Here is a 20,663-nt window from a genome sequence, read left to right as displayed (position 1 = left end):
TAAAATTAAGCTTGATGAAAATTTCAAAATAAAAGCCTTGAATATTTTTACATCAGGTAATTGCTGTTTTTGGCTTTATGTGACTTTTTCATCCAAAGCACTGTTACACGTGGTATTAGTTTGGCCCTCTGAAATGAAGCATACTGAACATTTCAAAATAAAAGCCTTGAATATTTTTACATCAACTACTTGCTTTTTCAGCATTATATAACTGATTTAACCCAATGACTATTACACATGGGATTAAAATAGACTGTTTTGCATGAGCAGCAGATAGATCCTCTATTGCACATGTGTCAAACTCAAGGCCCGCGGGCCACATGTGGCCGGCTACGTCATTTTATGTCGCCCTCTCCCCCCTACCACCGTTTTACAGCCCCATTGATTGACTTAAAATAGGTTTTGAGCACGAATTGACTACAACCTACATATCCCATAATGCCTTCCGATTCTTACCAACCAACATTACGGCTTCTCGCCACTAGAGTGCAGCAGAGTCACCTCAAGCTGATGATTAATTTTCCCAGCGAATAAAACTGAAAGATCGACAAGCTAACAAGCTAAAGAGCGAAGTCCCGTGATGTTTCAATCGAGGACTTTTACCGTCTACTGCCCCCTGATTTGATGCCACAGCTTAAAAGACTTCAGAAGTTTTACATCATGTAATTGCGCTTTTTGGCTTTATGTGACTTTTTTATCCAAAGCACTGTTACACATCGGAATAGTTTGTCCCTCTGAACTGGCCTTTAGAACTACTAGCTGCTATGGGCTGTATATAACTGATTTAACTCAGTAACTGTTACACATGGGATTAGTTTGGACAGTGGAAAAACTAAAATAGACTGTTTTGCATGAGCAGCAGATAGATCCTCTATTGAAATGGGGATACAGGGAAAGAAGTACTGTGCTGCGGTGCGTTATCCAAGTACTCCTTTTTGGTTGTTTCCATATGCAAATGTTGATCTAGAAGTTTATAACAAAATGCAAGTTAATAAAGATAATAACTGGTAAGTCTTCTAAATGATAGAATTAAGAATATGTATAAATCCTTTATAGTTATATATACAGATGGTTCAAAAGATTTAGTTTCAAGAACATCTTACCATTTAGCTGTTTACACACTGGAAATGTTTGCAATACTGATGGCCTTACAGTGGGTAGAGCAAAATAAAATTGGAAAAGCACGTATATGTTCAGATTCATCCTCAACACTAATGTCTATTTTAAATACAGTATCTCATCTGAAATTCGTATGGAGTTAGTATACGAGATTTATGAAGTTATATTTAGAATGAAACTAACTCAAAAAGAGATTAGGTTTATGTGGATACCAGCTCATAAAGATATAGCAGGAAATGAAATGGTAGATCATTTAGCTAAGGTGTCCTTAAAACAAAGTAGAATTATGGAGATAAAGTATTGTAAGTCTGAAATAAATTCAATTATTAAGAGCAAAATTAAATCTGAATGGCAACAATTGTGGGAAGAAGGAACTAAAGGTCATCATTTATTTCATATACAAAAGAATGTAGGGAATATGGAAATAATAGGAGAAAATCGAAAAGAGCAAGTAGTAATGAAAAGATTGTGCCTTGGACATACTGGATTAAATAAAACTTTACATTTGATTGGTAAAAATCCAACAGGTAGATGTGAGTGTGGTATGGATATGGAAACAGTAGAACATGTAATAATTAATTGTGGAAAATATACAGCAAGTAGAGAGAAGCTAAAACAATAAATTAGGAAATATGATATAGAGAAATTTAAACTTAATAAGATATTAATTAAACACAAAATAAATAAAGCGGTTATTACAATTTAGATTGGGGGAGATGCTGTCGTACACACTCCAGCCAGTAGATGGCGATAATACATATTAACGTTAGATGTCACCCGCCGCTAAAAATCACAAGCAAGAAGAAGAAGGACCTTTCTGCTTCCGAATCTGCTTGGTGAAGGTAAGAAGTGTTTGTGTTCTGTCCATAAAATATACTATTTCAATATTTAATTTAATTACTATATTATTAGAACTGCTTACAGCTGTTAAATGTAATGTGTTCCTTAAGAAATGTGATAGATTTTAAAAGTTTGACTGCTGTGGAATATGTTGTTGTGGCTCTGATAGCGTAGCTGCTAGCTTGATGGAATATTTTTTCCACGACAAAAACCGGAACCACAATTTGTTCACATGTTAGCAATTTGCTAACTGGCTTTCGTGAAAGCTGTTAGACTATAAAATCTCTGTTAACATCCAGGTCATCAGCTGAAATAAGGCAATGTTGTTTTACCTCAACCTAGAGCTATTGTGACTTGCAGAAATGGCCACAAATAACCCGAAATAGCATATTAAGCTAATTCACTGACTCAGTTGCTTCGGATACAGATGCTCTCAGCTGCCGTCTTGTGCCGACAGTGAAAAACAGCAGAACTACATAATATTAGCTTGGTATGATGTAAATTATAATTTAGAGAACACAAAATGCTTTATGTGTACTACTGTGATTGTATGGACAAAAAGCGACCTTAAGAAAACCCGCAGCCGCAGAAACTGAGTCAGTGAAGTAGCTAACTATGCTAGCTCAAGTTATTTGCGGTCATTTCTTCAAGTTGCCATCCCTCCCCGAATAACTGTGGTGTGTGATAAAACAGTATTGCCACATATTGCTACGTTTAAGCTGTGAAAGGTCCCACACATTTTGTAGTGTAACACTCTGAAGAAAGCCAGTTAGCAAGTTGTTAACATGTAAACACATGTGCGCGGAAGTAACGCCTATAAATCACACAAAGCATCATGGGAGCTAGAAATTTGCTGGAAAGAAAATGTTTTAGACCCACAGGAAGCTAATTAAGTGCTGCAGTGTTTTTAAGTCTCGTAATTTTGTTCGTATCTTCAGATATGACATCTCTGTTTTTTTAAGTATATTTTTAACCAAGTTGTAAAGTGTACTTATGTTTGCACCAGTTGTGAAAAATATATTGGCCTTGTTTAGAAACCTTAGAACAGTTTTAACTTTATTCTTGTATTTCAGAAAAAAAATATTAATCTATTTTGAAAATGTATATATATTTTTACGGTCCTTTTTTAATTGAAATGTATTTTGCTTGTATTTACAGCTTCTCTCTTCTGCGAGACTTTGTGATTTGGACGTTTTCCACTGCTGCCTGCTACGCATCTCACCTCTGCATCATCACACCATCTTATTAATTCACTTATACTGATACCTGTTGATCCTACAGAGATATATTTTATTTAGATATTAAGAAAAGCACATAGTAACACTGAGTTAAAAGCATTCACAAACACATTTAATATTGTTTGAATAACCAACTTCCCCCCCCCCCCCAGGTTTCTTCTTTTTTTTCATTCTGCTGTTACAGAATGCCACGTAGAGGACGACGCTCTGAGGCAGCTAAGGTGAGATGGAGGAAGCTGGAGATTGTGCCGGTCGACGCAAAGGTATATAATTAAACATTGAAGTACTTGTTTTTGTCTAACTGTAGTTCTTAATGTAGTTTAGACTTTAAGCATGATTATAATAGTTTCTGTGTTTACAGGCTGGGACACCATCACTCACAACCAGCGCTTGGAACCCGACTCGGTCTCCGCCAAAGAAGGTATGGCTGTCATTTTAAATTTTAGTAACTTACTGTTGGATGATAACAATTATTTGCTTTACTAATTTTACTTATCTCTTTAGATCTCCCCACTGCTGGAGGGTGGCCTGCCCGACCAGGTATGTTCATGACAAGTTCAGGATCATTTATTTAGAATAACCAAAACAAGTTATGTTTGTAGTTAATCTATAGATTTTTTAAATTACTCTTTTGCAGATGTTGCCTCCCGTGGTGCGTCAGGAGGAGCCCCGTGTGCCACCGACCTCTCCTGGGTCACGTATGTAGATAAAATCTTTGTTGTTAAATTTGCAGCTGCATGAAAGCCTAATCTTGATAACTAAACGTTTCTAAACAGGCCGTGGGACGGGGCGACGCCATCGGGTGGAGACGTGGCCAGCCTCCCGGGTGACCAGACGGAGCTGCAAGTTGGTTCTGCCTACTGCCGGGGCTCTGGAGAAGAAGGTATTTTTTTTTGTATACCTCGTATACAAATCTTGGTTTGAATGACAAAAATTCTATAAGCGAACTTTAATGTTTGTTTTTATTTTTCAGTTTGCTCTTTTGGTTGGTGATTCCCATCTGCGTGCTATTGTGGATGGGTATTCTACCATGCCAAAGGGCGACTTCTCCTTAGGGGTGCTTGCATCCCCCGGTGCCTCTGCGGAAGAGTTGCAGCTTGAGGTGCTGGATGCAGTTCTGCCTCGGCCCCCCGAGGTGATCTGTCTTCTGGCCCCAAGTAACAACTTAACCGCCAGCAGGACCTTCGTGGAGGCCGGAGCGGCGTTTGACGCTTTGTTGAGTACCGTCTGCAACCTCTCTGCTAATGTAAGTAGAACATCCACTGCATTTATCCATGATCAAATATATCAGAAAAGTTGGCGTATATTAATTTTGTTCCTTTATTTGGTTTGAAATTTAAAGGTGGTCGTTGTGGACTTTCCACCGCGCCTTTGCGTGGAGGACAGTGTGCAACAGCTGCTGCGGCAGGAGTTTCAACGTGTGGCTGCTCTGAGAAGTAAGTGACATACACAATTTGTGTTTAGACTAAAACTTCAGCAAATTTACATTTTATAGTTTTCAGGGTTCAGATCTATGAAAAAATAATTTATTTTTCCTTTCGTATGTAATTTATCTCAAATTAGAACATCGTTAGTGTGACTGAAAATAAGAATGCATTTTTTTTTTTTTCTGTCAAGCTGTTCAGTACTTGCCTGTCACTGAACACTTCCCGTTGAGCAACCTGGCCTTGTGGAGCAGGGATGGCGTAAGTTGAATTGATTTTCATAATTCTATTGTAAACATTTCATTGAGGCGTACTGTATTTGATAAAATGTGTTTATAATTGTAGGTTCACCTGAGCGACCATCCTGGGATGGAGGTCCTTGCTCAGTTGCTTGAGGCGGCGGTCTGCTCGCAACTTGAGTTAAGTGCACCGAAATCTCCTGCTCCTGTGATGTTGGCTCCTCCCCCCCTTGAGACGGCTTCCCCCCCCCCGGTGAGACGTCCCCTGCCCCAGCTGGTTGTGGTTAGCGAGGTGGCTGCTCCGCGTCGTTCAGAGTCCTCCGCCTGGACTGTGGTTGGTGGTGGTCGGAAGGTACTGGATACATGCTTATTTGATTTAATGAAAATTTTGCAAGTGTATATTTCAATGTGTATATTTCACTTCTTAACATGTTTATTTTGTGTCCGCCTCCCTGATTGTCCATTTCAACTTTTCTTTAAAGTGCAGATTATAAAGTAAATGGAACTTTATTTTACAGGGAGACCTGCTGGACTCTTCCATCCCCCTGAATCCTGTGTGCTTCAGCCCAGCGTTGCTGGAGGAGATGGATCGGATCGTTCCTGCGTCTGGCCTTGAAACTACGCTACCTACATGTTCTCCGAAGGGGAAAAAGGTATTTTATTTAATTTTAAAAAATATAATCATTTCAATTTGATGTGCTATAGTTTGTTGTAACAACTATATAATTTCTTCTATTTTTTTTATTAGAAGGCGAGTTCGAGGCGTCATGCAATTTCCGATCCCTCCCAGCTGAATCCAGTGGAGCAGCAGGTGTGACACCGTTTCAGAAAATATATCAGACTTTAAGATAGTGAAATGTACAGTATATGTTCACTTTGCACAAAAAAGGATAGCTTCTATTGATTTATAGATGGAGGGAGCGCCGAGAGAGACCAACAGCAAAGCTCGTCGCCAGGCACAGGGTTCGGTTCCCCTGATGGACATCCAGGCCAAGTCCTCTTCCGTGGCACAGGAGGACCATTTTCAGGATGGGAGCTGCAAGGTAACTGTTTCCTATCATCTCAGTCACAACAAATGGGTGGAGCAGTGCAACGTGTTGTGGAGAAAGTTCGCGTACTTGGTTCTATGTATGACGAGGGTGCCAAAGATTATGTGACTCACATGAGCACAAATGGCTGTGCAAAGTGAGTTTAGATATTTAGAAAATTTGTATTTTACAGCTTTTGACTTTGTAGACGTGCTGCTTTATAATTTGTGCATTTTTTATTTTTATTAAATTGACTATAATATCAAACTTTTTTGGTTTTCCAGGTTGGCTAAAAAAGTGAGCTAATATTGTTACAGATTAATTTCTGAAGTACAGACAAGTAAATTTCAGATGCACAAATATGAACATATGGATTTATATTGAAATCCCACCCAATACTAGTGTAATAATATTATTTACCATGAAGTTACTTTATCAACATTTTATTTCAATTAATCTATTTAACAACAGAATAATTGATTACTCAATTACAAAATATGTGTTTACAACATGCCTAATTGGTGGTAGATAGTTATCAGGTGAATATTTGTATAAATACTGACTTTTAAATATTTTTTTATGTTACAGGCTTCTGCGCTGGAACCCAGGATCAGCGGTCCACCTGTCCTGTTGGTAAGTGCTACACATTCCCAGGCCGACAAGAGGTATGCTGCATTTTCCCGTAATCACCAGTGCACATGCATGGCACTCACATTTTTAGCTTACCACAATGAGGGGTTGCAGTTTGATGCTGTGATGCTTGATAGAGTGATTGAAAAAGGAGACCAACTTTATTCCGGCGTTAAACAGCAACTGATCAGTGATGGAACATTTCGTGACAATCACTTGACGTTTGAACAGATGCCTGACCATGTACTGACAGATAGGAACATCTATGCAGTACACACAACTGGTTTACAGGTAGGTCATGTTTTTGCTCGTAGCAGGAGCACTGAAGGATCTAGAGGATTGGGTTTGCATCTTGCCCTGCAACTGGAATGTCTGTCGGAAAATGTCACCCATGCTTTCCTTTTGGTGACTCCAGAGTGCATTGCAGTTTTCAGGGACAGAAGCGGTCGGTTTGGAGTTTTTGATTCCCACTCAAGAAATTCAGCAGGCCTGCCCCACCCCAGTGGAACTGCAGTAATGATGACTTTCTGCAACCTGTCTGACATGGTCAGCCATCTACTGAAGCTCTTTCGAAATCGCGGCCCCAATGCCACCTATGAGTTTGTGCCAGTAGGTTTTGAAAGGGAAAATGAAGATCATCCTCAGAAGTCGACTTTTCAGAACATTTCACCTGTAGCCACACAGGTAAGTCCAACTGCTTTGAAATCAGAGAGTCCGTCTGATGACGAAATGCCTCCTTGGCTTAGGGAAGTTGCAAACGTATTAGAGGAGAGACCTCCAACTGTTACAAATTTGTCAAAAGTGCCAAAAGCTAATAGAAGAAAAATTAAAAACAGGATCAAAACACAACAGAGACAGAATGTAGGACGTAAAATGAAACAAAGTTCATCTGAAAAAGAAAGATATCTGACATCTCCAACATTTAGGACCAAAAAGCTGCAGGCCTTAAAAGAACAATACATTCTTCATCAAGTACAGAGGAAGGATCAGTTAAATAATAGATATAGGACAGATGCATCTTTCCGAAAGAGACGAATAAATTACATTAAGGACAGATTCAATTTTGTACGTAGCTTCAGAGACAGTCATAAAGCGCAGATGGCCGAGTATATGAGGAAACGATTCAGAGATGATCCGGTCTTTACAAGCAGAAAAAAATCATACATCAGGAATCGATACAGAGACGATCCGCTCTTTAGAAGCAGACAAAAATCATACATCAGGAATCGATACAGAGACGATCCGCTCTTTAGAAGCAGACAAAAATCATACATCAGGAATCAATTCAGAAACGATCCAGTTTTCAGAAGCAAACAGAAAAAAACAATGCGTGAATCTATGAAGGAGAAGTATCATAGTGAGCCTGGTTATCGAGTAAAACATAATGAAAAATGTGTTGCCAACAGAAGAGGCAGACTATCTAGACAAGCACTTTCCAAAAATTTAACACTGCAGCATGCTTCGCGAATCAGAAGGAAATACAAAAGAAATGTAGGCTTCCACCTTCAAACTCCACACCCTCTGATGACTGACGAAATGAAAGCTGCAATACAAAACTTTTATAAGAACATTCAAAACGGACCCACATATGTTTGCACCGTGTGTCACAGAGCTCTTTTCCCCAGTCAAGTGAAGCAGTGTAAACAAGATAAGTATAACAAGAATATGCGTGTAGTAGCTGATTGTCTAACAGGTACATATGTTCATGTGTGTGGATCTGCATGCTCAACCCCATGTTCTGTACCTCAAGAGAGGATGGGGGAGTGGATCTGCTACACGTGTGACAGCAGTCTAACCAGAGGAAAGATGCCATCGATTGCTGCTGCCAATAACCTTCACCTAGCTTCCGTTCCCATAGAGCTTGCGGAATTGAATGTAATTGAACGGCAATTAATAGCAAAAATTCTACCTTTTGCAAAAATTGTTTCCTTGCCCAAGGGACAGCAAAGGGCAATACATGGAGCAGTTGTCTGTGTTCCTTCTGACATGGAAACAGTTGTAAACAGTCTTCCGAGGCCCCGTGAGGAAGCCCAGCTTTTACAGGTGAAGCTGAAGAGAAAAACCAAGTACAAAGGTTACCAATACTTTTACACGGTCAACATGAAAAATGTCTTAGCTGCACTGAGAAAGCTTAAAGAGAGTCATCCAGATTACACAGACATAAGTATAAATGAAAGTGCCACATTTGAGGGTTTCCAAGAGGATCAGCCAGTTGAGGACTCAGAAGCAGAGGAGGCTGCAATGGATGCAGCCGCAGACCACCAACCTGACCACATAGGGGCAGAGCATCAGGCACTTCGACCTGGTCTGATCTTGGACACCTGCATGCAGCCTCCTGACATAGCACAGGAAGTATTGTCATATGGAGAAGGGATTTTCAGCATTGCGCCGGCTCAGGGAAATAAACCCATCTCCTTCTTCAGTGTTCCAAGACTTGAAGCAAATGCTTATCCCGTACATTTCCCAACTGGAATAAACACATTAGATGAAGCCCGCCGTGTTGCACTTTCACCGAGTATGTATTTCAATGTACGGCTTTTCTCAATAGATACTCGGTTTGCCAAAGACCACAGTTACCTTTTCTTTGCTCAGTTTGTTACGGAAACTCATATTGCCAATAATAGTATGTCCATTCAGAGAAGAAAAGGGAAACCAAGCACCAAAGATGGGAAAAATATTTCCAGCAAAATGCTGCAGGATAAAGAGGAGTTGGAAAAACTGATCCAGAATAAAGAGGCCACCCGCTTCATGCAACCCTTAAGAGGAACTCCAGCTTATTGGGAGAAAGGATTACGTGATTTGCACGCCATGGTGAGGCAACTTGGAAAGCCCACTTTCTTTTGCACATTCTCTGCTGCTGAAATGAGATGGCCAGAAGTCATTGAGGCCGTCAAAAGTCAACATGGCGAGCAGGTACATTTTTCTGAGCTTGACTGGAATGCAAAGTGTGACATTCTTAGAAGCAACCCTGTCACCGTCATGCGCATGTTTGAAAAGAGAGTGGATGCACTGTTTAGAGACCTCATTCTTTCCCCTGCACAGCCCATTGGACCAGTCGAAGATTACTTTTATCATGTGGAATTTCAGGCAAGGGGTTCACCACACATACATGCCGTGATATGGATTAAGGATGCACCTGAAATGGAAGACCCCTCATGTTGCGGTGAAGTCATAAAGTTCATCGATCGTTACATATCCTGTCAGTTGCCTGATGAAACCAGAGATCCAGAGCTTCACAAAATAGTCACAGACGTTCAAATGCACAGCAAAAAGCACTCAAAATCATGCAAAAAAGGTAATGTTGAATGCAGATTTGGATTCCCCAAACTACCAATGGAGCACACCAGAATAACCGTCCCTGTAATTGACTTTGATCACGAAAATGACGACGAAAAAGCAACGCAAGTTAAGCAAAAAGGTAGGAGAAAGTCCAAAAAATCGAGATCACCATTTGTCTCAAACCTACAAAGAGAGGCTAAGAAGACACTGAAACCAATTAGGGATTTACTGAAGGATGAAAAATCATCGTTCAGGGATTTGGCAGAGTTACTCCAGGCTTGTAATATGACCAAAGTAGAGTACAATGGCCATGTTGATGCTCTCACTTCTGGAATGGTGGTAATCATGAAACGGGATCCTAAAGATAGCTGGGTCAATGGCTATAACCCCGATCTCCTTCGTGCATGGAATGCTAACATGGACATTCAGTATGTGCTTGATGAATACAGCTGCATTGAGTACATGATGTCCTACATAGCCAAGCCAGAGCATGAAATGGCGCAGTACCTCAAGTCTGTTGTAGATGATTTAAAGAGAGCGAATGTTAGCGAACGCGATGAGATGAAAAAGATCATGCAGGCTTATTCAAAACAGAGAGAGGTTAGTGCTCAAGAATCCGTTGCACGCACTTGTAGCCTACCTCTCAAAAAGTCCTCTCGTAGTGTCCTTTTTCTTCAAACAGATGAAGACGGTGTAAAAATGAGCCTTCCGATGAGTCAACTCGTAAACATGTCCCCAGATGAAGAGAATGTGTGGATGACAGGATTGCCGGAAAAATATCTCAACAGGCCAGTAACATTAGAATTCGAACACATGTGCCTTGCAGAATTTGCGTCAGAATATCGAGTTCTATATGGTAGGCAAATTAAAGGGTCAAATGCAATTCCCCTCCTTAATGATGCAGGATACATCCAGAAAAGAACTATGGGCAAACCTGCAGTTATTAGATTTACTCGTTTTTCAGAGAAAAAAAACCCCGAAAAGTTTTACAGACGGCTTCTGAAGTTGTATTTTCCTCACAGAAGAGATGACGACCTTAAAAATGAGGAACACACAACCTACGAAGCCTTTTACAACAACGGTTTACGTGGTAGATATCAGGTTAAACAGTATGTGGATTTCAATTGCAAAAGGTATGAAGGGCAAGGTAAGAAAATTGATAAGATTATGGAAAATCTGACAAAGGAAGGACCGGTTCGTAATGCGTGGAACACTTTTGCACCCGAGGTTGAGGTAGACCGTTTAGAATGCGCTGCTGAGCGACCACCATTGCAAGAAGATGAAGAGCAAGACCGTATTCCAGATTATGAAATTGATGTCAACACTGTAGACATGCCAAAAATTGAAGCTCCTAAATTGAGCTCTGATTTCATCAGAAAAATGTACAGGAGTTTAAATGAGAGTCAAGCGTCCGTGTTTTACGCCATTCGCGATTGGTGTCTGAACCGCGTCTGGGGTGACAACCCAGAACCGTTCTTTTATTTCTTGACGGGAGGAGCCGGCTGTGGTAAATCTCATGTCATCAAATGTGTTTACCAGGAGGCAACCAAGCTCTTGCGCCAGCTTCCGAGACTTCTTGATATTGGTGACATGTCCAAGCCCACTGTGCTCCTCACAGCTTTTACTGGTACTGCAGCGTACAACATATCAGGGAAGACTTTACATTCCATCTTGAAACTACCCAAAAGTTTAAAACCACCATACAAGGGACTTGGAAATTCATTGGATGAAGTGAGGGCAGTTCTTTCTAATGTAGAAATCTTAATCGTCGATGAAATCTCCATGGTCTCCAAAGACCTACTTGCATATGTTGACTGGAGATTTCAACAAATCAAGGGGAACAACAGATTCATGGGTGGGGTCTCTGTTTTGGCTGTGGGGGACTTCTTCCAACTTCCTCCTGTTGGACGATCAAAACCGCTTTGTGTTGCCGAGGATGGCGTGCTTGATATCTGGAATGAGAATTTCCAGATGATCAGCCTGACAGAAATCATGCGGCAGAAAGATGACCGAGCGTTTGCAGAGCTCTTGAACCGGATTCGAGTTAAAGGTAAAGCCGATTCGCTTGGTGAGGATGACAAGGCTCTTTTGATCCAAGCTGTTACTGACCCCAAAGAGTGTCCAATGGATGTTCTGCACATTTTTGCAACAAACAAACAGGTGGACACCCATAATGCAACAGTTGTGGCCTCTTTAGGTGTAGTAACAGTTGATATCGAGGCAGAGGACTACAAAAGGATTACAAAGACAGGAAACATGATTAATCTGGGCTGTTGCATAGCGGGCAACAAACGAGACTTGTCTAACAACATACAGGTTGGTTTGGGTTTTAGGGTAATGATTATAAGAAACTTGGATGTAGAGGATGGTCTCGTTAATGGAACATTTGGCACCATTGCAGATATTGTCACCAGTACGAAAGATGGAAAGAGTAGTGTAAAGTTAATTGGACTCAAACTGGACAATGCCCTCGCTGGCCACACAAAAAAGATTCAGGGTAAACCAGATGGCTTTGTTTACATTGAGAGATTTGAGGAACAGAGTAGCGTAAAGGGAGTGGTACGACGGCAATTTCCAATCAGGTTAGCCTTTGGGTGTACGGCACACAAGGTCCAAGGTATGACCATGAAGTCTGCGGTCATTTCTTTGAAGCGTATTTTTGAACCTGGAATGGCATATGTGGCCCTCAGTCGCACAACTTCCCTGGAAGGACTTAAAATCATTGATTTCGATGAAAGTAAAATCTACGCTGACGAAAATATCAGAGCAGCTATGGAATCAATGAGACCAGCATCGTTTTTGCACACCAGACCACTCTTGCATTTTCAGTCTGGTGATAAAGGTGAAACATTAACAATTGTCCACCACAATGTCGAAGGTCTTGTCTGTCACTCTGAGGACATGAAACAACATCATGAACTTATGCTGGCAGATGTCTTATGCCTAACAGAGACTCATTTATTTGGATCTTCTGTTCCTGCTTCTTGCCAAATGGAGGGCTATTCTTTCTTTTCACGGAACAGACATGTCTCCTACTCAAATAGAGTCGACATTGCTAAAAAAGAGGGTGGGGGAGTAGCGACCTACTGCCGCAGTCTTCTCCAACCGCAGGAACGTAGATTCTTCAACCAGGTTACAGACCTTGAATTCAACGTTGTCAAAGTGGACACCCCAATCAGAGCCCTCATTGCGACAGTTTACAGGCCACCAAGTTATGATCTTGGAACATTTTTAAGAAATCTGCAGAACCTCTTGGATGGCCTGAATTCAATGGATATTCGGCCCGTTGTCATATTGGGAGACTTCAATGAGGACCTTATTGCTCCTGGGAAAAAATCCATTAATGAGTTGTTTAGAGCGAAAGGCTTTATGCAACTCATCTCTGCTCCAACCACAGAAAAACGTACTCTCCTTGATCACATTTACATCTCCAATCCAGAATACTGTGTCCACTCAGGTGTCTTGCAGGCTTACTACAGCTATCACAATCCTATATACTGTGTGTTAGCTTCAGTATAAGCTGCATCTATAGTGGCTTCCAAAAATAGTTATGTTCCTTGAAATCTTCCTCATCATAAGGGGTATTTTTCTTGATCTTTTCTATTAAATTCCGATGAAATATATTTGTGGTTGTAATGTAACAATATGGAACAGTTCAAGGGGAATGATTACTTTGTAAGCACTGTACATCTTAATCCTGATTTCATGAAAGGAGATTCTTTTTGGAGAAAATGTAAAGATCTTGCATCATTTTATCTGACTGTGGTTTCTTTTGTACATGCAGCAATCAGAAAGCAGTGTGGGTTGTTTTTCTCTATCATTGTTGCAAAGGGTTTGATATATATTTATTCATTGTAAAGATTTGTGAATTATGGTATAGCTTGTGGATTTTGTTGTAGGAATAAAAATATTCTTGTATAGTTTGCAAATCTTTTCAATACTTATTTAGTTCCGTAGAAAGTAGGCTTCATAACCAGGGTTTGTATGTGCCCATGAAACTTTGTTTGAGGTTTGGGAATACGAAAGTGGCTGATCTTGAAACACTTATCGGTTTTCTGTCAGAGTAGTTGCTGGAAATATTGGACCAGGAAGCAGTAGATTAAACAATCAGTTACTACACGTATATTCTGTTCTATTTTGAAATAACAATTATTTCAAATTGTTCTTCAATCTGGCCCTGAGCATTTTCCTTATTTTTCTAATGCAGTTAGAGTAACTGTTACCCTTCGAATAAGTTAATTTTTTGCAAAACTCTTTTTTTTATTCTTCACAATTTGCGTCATTCAATTAAAGCTCTCCTTGTTTCATCTCTCCCCAATCACACTGCACTTTTTACTGCTGCAGCACCCTAGTGGTTACTTCACTAGAAGGACAAAAGTTGAACTCACTTTTGTCTTGTTGGACTCCCTCCACATACTTAGAATTTGTCTTGTTTTGATGGAATTAACCTCTTTTCTCCCAGTTTTAGTCTGTTTTTGCAGGTTGTTCCAAACAAACAATCCTTGGAGGCTGCTAAGAAGAGAGAGGAAACGAGACCTGGAGGTTTGGCGCATGAGAGTTAGCAAATGTATCTAAATTGTAGCAACCTTAAAAGCAGTTACATTTTTGTTGTTGTTGATAATAGATGTCTATTGATGGAATGACTTGTTTATTTTTAGTGCAGGACAACCCTTGCCTAGCTCATGGACTTGGTCCCACACCCAATCTGAGGAGAAGATGGAGTTCCTGTTTCTTTAGATAGGTACATAACAAATTAAAGCTAATTTTGTTCATTTTAATTTGAAATTGATGATGTTGTATATGTAGGTTTGATAGGAGGAATCCAGTTGATATATGCCCTTTTTTCTTAGGTTACATTGGTGTTTATATCTATGTTAATCATTCTTAAACCTTACTTTAAACAAAGTTTAATTTTTAGTTTATTCATTGATAAATCACATAAATGTTTAAAAATGTCATATATATTAATTTGGTTTTTGTCTGGTTTTTGTTTTTTTAATACAGTCTGTGATGTGTCACACCAGATTGGATGCCTAAGAAGAAGTTGGGAAAAATCAAAAAACTTTGGAGAAGCCATTCTTTTTTGTTGTTGTTCTTTATAGTTGTAAATAGTTTTTGATGTATGTATATATTTAAGATGGTTTCATTTATTGTATAGAGACTGCAATATGTTACATTAGATTAATTTCAAATATGTTTTCATGTATGTATATAGTTATAAAGGTTTCACATTTATAACAAGTGGATCATCATGGTAAAGCCATAATGTTTCACTTGTGACAGTAAATCTGTCGGGCCTCACCTTGAGACTCAGGAAACAACCCTGAGTGCCACACGGCCGGACAGGACACATGTAAAATAAAAAAGATAGCAATTTCTTTTTATTGCAGAGACATTAGATTCTTAAATTTATGGTATTCTTTAAATGTTGTAATTTTGGTTCATTGTAAACTTTACCTGTAAAAAGTTTGTAGAAATCTTTAACATAAGGTCAATATATATTTTTAAACTGTAATATGTTGTGTGTGTGCGTTATTGAAAATCTATATTTGTCACAATCATTAGGTAAATACTAATGAACTGCCTTGCTGCAGTTTATGAGCATTGAACTGTTACTAAACAGTTCAATGCAAGGTTCATTAGCGTTAGCATTTTAGCTTCAATAAGCTATTAGCTATTTACTTTACTTTTTAGCAATGTTTAGTATACTGAATGGAGTAAATCAATTATAGAAAATATCCTAGTGATTTCCCACATACTGATGAAAGCAATGACGCTAACATTTGCGTTTCTGCTCATTTTAGCTGATATACTTACTTTATAACACTGAATGGTGCACGTCCGCCTTCCTTAACGTTCTTGCGATTCTCCGCGTGCCACTGATTACGTTGCGGCGTTCTTTAGCGTCGATGCCGATTTGTGGCGTGACGACGCCGGGCCCGAACCCACGGGCGCGCCTTGGCAGGCCCCGGCTAAATTTCTTCCGAAATTTTCTAGTTATAATTCTTTATTTTTCTTCCGTAACCGTTAATGCGGCTCATACCGCTGGGTGCACACCTACAAATGAGGTATCAAAACGTGCAGAAAATTCACGCCATTGGAGCTATTACTTCTGGTGGGATTTGGGCTTAACGTGGCGACATAATTCGCAAAAAACTACGAAAAAAACCCCATTATAAGTCAATGGGAAGAATCCTGGAAATACCCTATTTTTGAGGATTTGCTGTGTCGTCACAAATTCACCTAGAAATGCCATTCAAATTTCATTTTGTAGATACGTCTGTGATCTCTTCGAAAGTGAAGACGGCTCGTCGATACCAGTTACGGTTTGTCCACAATTTGCCTCTAAGCGACCCAAAGTTTCTCATTTTTGCTCAAATTAGAGTGACAGCCGATCACGGATCAGATCTGGGCACAACATTTCTTTCTCTCATCGCTGTAAATGTTCTGAGTGAGGTACAGATATGAATCTCGGGACTATCGCAGAAGACACATAGGCCTCTGATACGCTCGAAACGCTTTTCGAATATGTATTACGGTTCCCGAACAAGAAGGATTTGTTTCCAATGCTTTTTTTCAGTAAAACGTGTTGGCTCAAACACACAATTGTGTGTTTGAGCATGTATGACTCACAGCTCACACCTGCTGAGACCATTATTTACCATAGCAACGGAACTCAAGAGGCTATTGGCTGCTGATTTGGACTACAAATACGCATCATTGTAGTTCTATCTATCCTCAGTTGAAACAGATCAGGACTGAGAACTGGCCTTTACAACTACCTGCTGCTATGGGCTGTATATAACTGATTTAACTCAGTAACTGTTACACATGGGATTAGTTTGGAACTTTAAAATTAAGCATACTGAAAATTTCAAAATAAAAGCCTTGAATATTTTACATGACGTAATTGCTCTTTTTGGCCGTATATGACTTTTTCATCCAAAGCAATGTTACACATGGGATTAGTTCGGAACTTTAAAATGGAGCATAATAATAATTTCAAAATAAAAGCCTTGAATATTTTTACATCAGGTAATTGCTGTTTTTGGCTTTATGTGACTTTTTCATCCAAAGCACTGTTACACGTGGTATTAGTTTGGCCCTCTGAAATGAAGCATACTGAAAATTTCAAAATAAAAGCCTTGAATATTTTTACATCAACTAATTGTGTTTTGAGCATTATATAACTATTTTAACCCAATGACTATTACGCAGGGGATTAGTTTGGCCCTTTGAAATGAAGTTTAACAAAAATTTCAAAATAAAAGCCTTGAATATTTTTACATGACGTAATTGCTCTTTTTGGGTTTCTTTGACTTTTTCATCCAAAGCACTGTTACACATGGTATTAGTTTGGCCCTTTGAAATGAAGCATACTGAAAATTTCAAAATAAAAGCCTTGACATATTTTAGATCAGATAATTGCTCTTTTGAGCAATAAATAACTGATTTAACCCAATGACTATTACACATGGGATTAGTTTGGACCTTTGAAATTAAGCTTAACAAAAATTTCAAAATAAAAGCCTCAACATGCCCCTGAGGTTAGTGCACCGCCGCAGGCAGTGCAATAATATTATTCTGCATTATCTGTTTCTCTCAGGTTAGGGAACTACCTTGCGCAGCAAGGCAGTTCATTAGCATTAGCATTTTAGCTTAAATAAGCTATTAGCTATTTATTGGACTTATTAGCCATGTTTAGTATACTGAATGGAGTAAGTCCATTATAGAGAACATCCTAGTGATGTCCCACATGCTAGTGACAGCAATGATGCTAACATTAGCATTTTGCTAACTACTTGCGTTTTCAGCATTATATAACTGATTTAACCCAATGACTGTTATACATGGAATTAGTTTGGACCTTTGAATTGAAGTTTAACAAAAATTCCAAAATAAAAGCCTTGACATATTTTACATCAGATAATTGCTCTTTTGAGCAATAAATAACTGATTTAACCCAATGACTATTACACATGGGATTAGGTTGGCCCTTTGAAATGAAGTTTAACAAAAATTCCAAAATAAAAGCCTTTAATATTTTTACATCAACTACTTGCGTTTTCAGCATTATATAACTGATTTAACCCAATGACTGTTATACATGGAATTAGTTTGGACCTTTGAATTGAAGTTTAACAAAAATTCCAAAATAAAAGCCTTGACATATTTTACATCAGATAATTGCTCTTTTGAGCAATAAATAACTGATTTAACCCAATGACTATTACACATGGGATTAGGTTGACCCTTTGAAATGAAGTTTAACAAAAATTCCAAAATAAAAGCCTTTAATATTTTTACATCAACTACTTGCGTTTTCAGCATTATATAACTGATTTAACCCAATGACTGTTATACATGGAATTAGTTTGGACCTTTGAATTGAAGTTTAACAAAAATTCCAAAATAAAAGCCTTGAATATTTTTACACCAGCCACTTGTGTTTTGAGCATTATATAACTATTTTAACCCAAGGACTATTACGCATGGGATTAGTTTGGCCCTTTGAAATGAAGTTTAACAAAACTTCCAAAATAAAAGCCTTGAGAAAATTTTAAATCGTACTGAATGGTGCACGTCCGCCTCGCTTAACGTTCTTGCGGTTCTCCGCGTGCCACTGATTATGTTGCGGCGTTCTTTAGCGTCGATGCCGATTTGTGGCGTGACGACGCCGGGCCCAAAACCCCACGGGCGCGCCTTGGCAGGCCCCGGCTAAATTTCTTCCGAAATTTTCTAGTTATAATTCTTTATTTTTCTTCCGTCACCGTTAATGCGGCTCATACCGCTGGGTGCACACCTACAAATGAGGTATCAAAACGTGCAGAAAATTCACGCCATTGGAGCTATTACTTGTGGTGGGATTTGGGGTTAACGTGGCGACATAATTCGCAAAAAACTACGAAAAAAACCCCATTATAAGTCAATGGGAAAAATCCTGGAAATACCCTATTTTTGAGGATTTTCTGTGTCGTCACAAATTCACCTAGAAATGCCATTCAAATTTCATTTTGTAGATACGTCTGTGATCTCTTCGAAAGTGAAGATGGCTCGTCGATACCAGTTATGGTTTGTCCACAATTTGCCTCTAAGCGACCCAAAGTTTCTCATTTTTTCTAAAATTAGAGTGACAGCCCATCTCGGCTAGAGTGAGAAATGAAGAGGTTTTTTCAGCCCACATCATTTTTGAAATCGCCATCATGGCCACAAATATCGCATGATTTGTATCAAAATCGGTCCTGACATTGATACGCCTGTCTGCTCCGGTAAAATGTTTTCGAAATTTATCTAGACCGTACGGTTTTCTGTCACGGTGCTTCAGAGCAAAGTCATGCGACAGGATTTTATGAGGCTCTCAGGCTCTTTCACTAACACTTCACACCTTGGTGTGAAACTTATTTAACATAGCAACGGATCTCAAGAGGCTATTGGCTGCTGATTTGGACTACAAATACGCATCATTGTAGTTCTATCTATAGTGAAACCCTCAGTTGAAACAGATCAGGACTGAACTGGCCTTTATAACTACTTGCTGCTATGGGCTGTATATAACTGATTTAACTCAGTAACTGTTACACATGGGATTAGTTTTGAACTTTAAAATGAAGCTTAACAAAAATTTCACAATAAAAGCCTTGAATATTTTTACATCATGTAATTGCTCTTTTTGGCTTTATTTGACTTTTTCATCCAAAGCACTGTTACACATGGTATTAGTTTGGCCCTTTGAAATGAAGCTTAACAAAAATTTCAAAATAAAAGCCTTGAATATTTTTACATCAGAAAATTGCTCTTTTGAGCTTTATATAACTTATTTAACCCAGCAATTGTTACACATGGGATTAGTGTGGCAATTTAAAATTAAGCTTGATGAAAATTTCAAAATAAAAGCCTTGAATATTTTTACATCAGGTAATTGCTGTTTTTGGCTTTATTTCACTTTTTCATCCAAAGCACTGTTACACATGGTATTAGTTTGGAACTTTAAAATGAAGCATAACGAAAATTTCAAAATAAAAGCCTTGAATATTTTACATGACGTAATTGCTCTTTTTGGCCGTATATGACTTTTTCATCCAAAGCAATGTTACACATGGGATTAGTTCGGAACTTTAAAATGGAGCATAATAATAATTTCAAAATAAAAGCCTTGAATATTTTTACATCAGGTAATTGCTGTTTTTGGCTTTATGTGACTTTTTCATCCAAAGCAATGTTACACATGGGATTAGTTTGGAACTTTAAAATTAAGCATACTGAAAATTTCAAAATAAAAGCCTTGAATATTTTACATGACGTAATTGCTCTTTTTGGCCGTATATGACTTTTTCATCCAAAGCACTGTTACACGTGGTATTAGTTTGGCCCTCTGAAATGAAGCATACTGAAAATTTCAAAATAAAAGCCTTGAATATTTTTACATCATGTAATTGCTTTTTTTGGCCGTATATGACTTTTTCATCCAAAGCACTGTTACACATGGTATTAGTTTGGCCCTTTAAAATGAAGCTTAACAAAAATTTCAAAATAAAAGCCTTGAATATTTTTACATGACATAATTGCTCTTTTTGGCTTTATTTGACTTTTTCATCCAAAGCACTGTTACACATGGTATTAGTTTGGCCCTTTGAAATGAAGCTTAACAAAAGTTTCAAAATAAAAGCCTTGAATATTTTTACATGACGTAATTGCTCTTTTTGGCTTTATTTGACTTTTTCATCCAAAGCACTCTTACACGTGGTATTAGTTCGGAACTTTAAAATGAAGCTTAACAAATATTTCAAAATAAAAGCCTTGAATATTTTTACATGACATAATTGCTCATTTTGGCTTTATTTGACTTTTTCATCCAAAGCACTGTTA

At 38.7% G+C, this 20,663-nt stretch overlaps 2 protein-coding genes across 22 annotated transcripts in view; one reads left to right on the top strand and one right to left on the bottom strand.

Moving 5' to 3' along the window:
• The window catches only part of LOC116720928 (discs large homolog 1-like protein), a 117,686-nt gene that overhangs the window by 64,973 nt on the left and 32,050 nt on the right, over nucleotides 1-20,663 (bottom strand). The gene's annotated exons all lie outside the window — the stretch shown is intronic.
• On the top strand, nucleotides 1,211-15,026 carry LOC116720916 (uncharacterized). Of its 8 annotated transcripts, XM_032564360.1 has the most exons (16): nucleotides 1,211-1,961; nucleotides 3,118-3,460; nucleotides 3,559-3,618; nucleotides 3,702-3,737; nucleotides 3,835-3,895; nucleotides 3,974-4,080; nucleotides 4,171-4,443; nucleotides 4,540-4,633; nucleotides 4,815-4,882; nucleotides 4,967-5,212; nucleotides 5,379-5,513; nucleotides 5,609-5,671; nucleotides 5,772-5,903; nucleotides 6,477-14,339; nucleotides 14,456-14,538; nucleotides 14,802-15,026. In XM_032564360.1, exons 2-14 carry the CDS (start codon nucleotides 3,383-3,385, stop codon nucleotides 13,314-13,316), a joined length of 8,193 nt encoding a protein of 2,730 aa, XP_032420251.1. In that variant the 5' UTR covers nucleotides 1,211-1,961; nucleotides 3,118-3,382; the 3' UTR covers nucleotides 13,317-14,339; nucleotides 14,456-14,538; nucleotides 14,802-15,026. The 8 variants fall into 8 exon arrangements, with proteins under 8 accessions (XP_032420251.1, XP_032420258.1, XP_032420254.1 ...); XM_032564367.1 differs by having other exon boundaries at nucleotides 1,211-3,460; nucleotides 14,461-14,538; nucleotides 14,822-15,026; XM_032564363.1 differs by having other exon boundaries at nucleotides 1,211-3,460; nucleotides 14,461-14,538.

The sequence above is a fragment of the Xiphophorus hellerii genome, chromosome 6 (assembly GCF_003331165.1).
Source record: "Xiphophorus hellerii strain 12219 chromosome 6, Xiphophorus_hellerii-4.1, whole genome shotgun sequence".
Classification (NCBI taxonomy): domain Eukaryota; kingdom Metazoa; phylum Chordata; class Actinopteri; order Cyprinodontiformes; family Poeciliidae; genus Xiphophorus; species Xiphophorus hellerii.
Note: the sequence above shows the minus strand (reverse complement) of the source record. Positions and strands in the feature narration are given on the sequence as shown.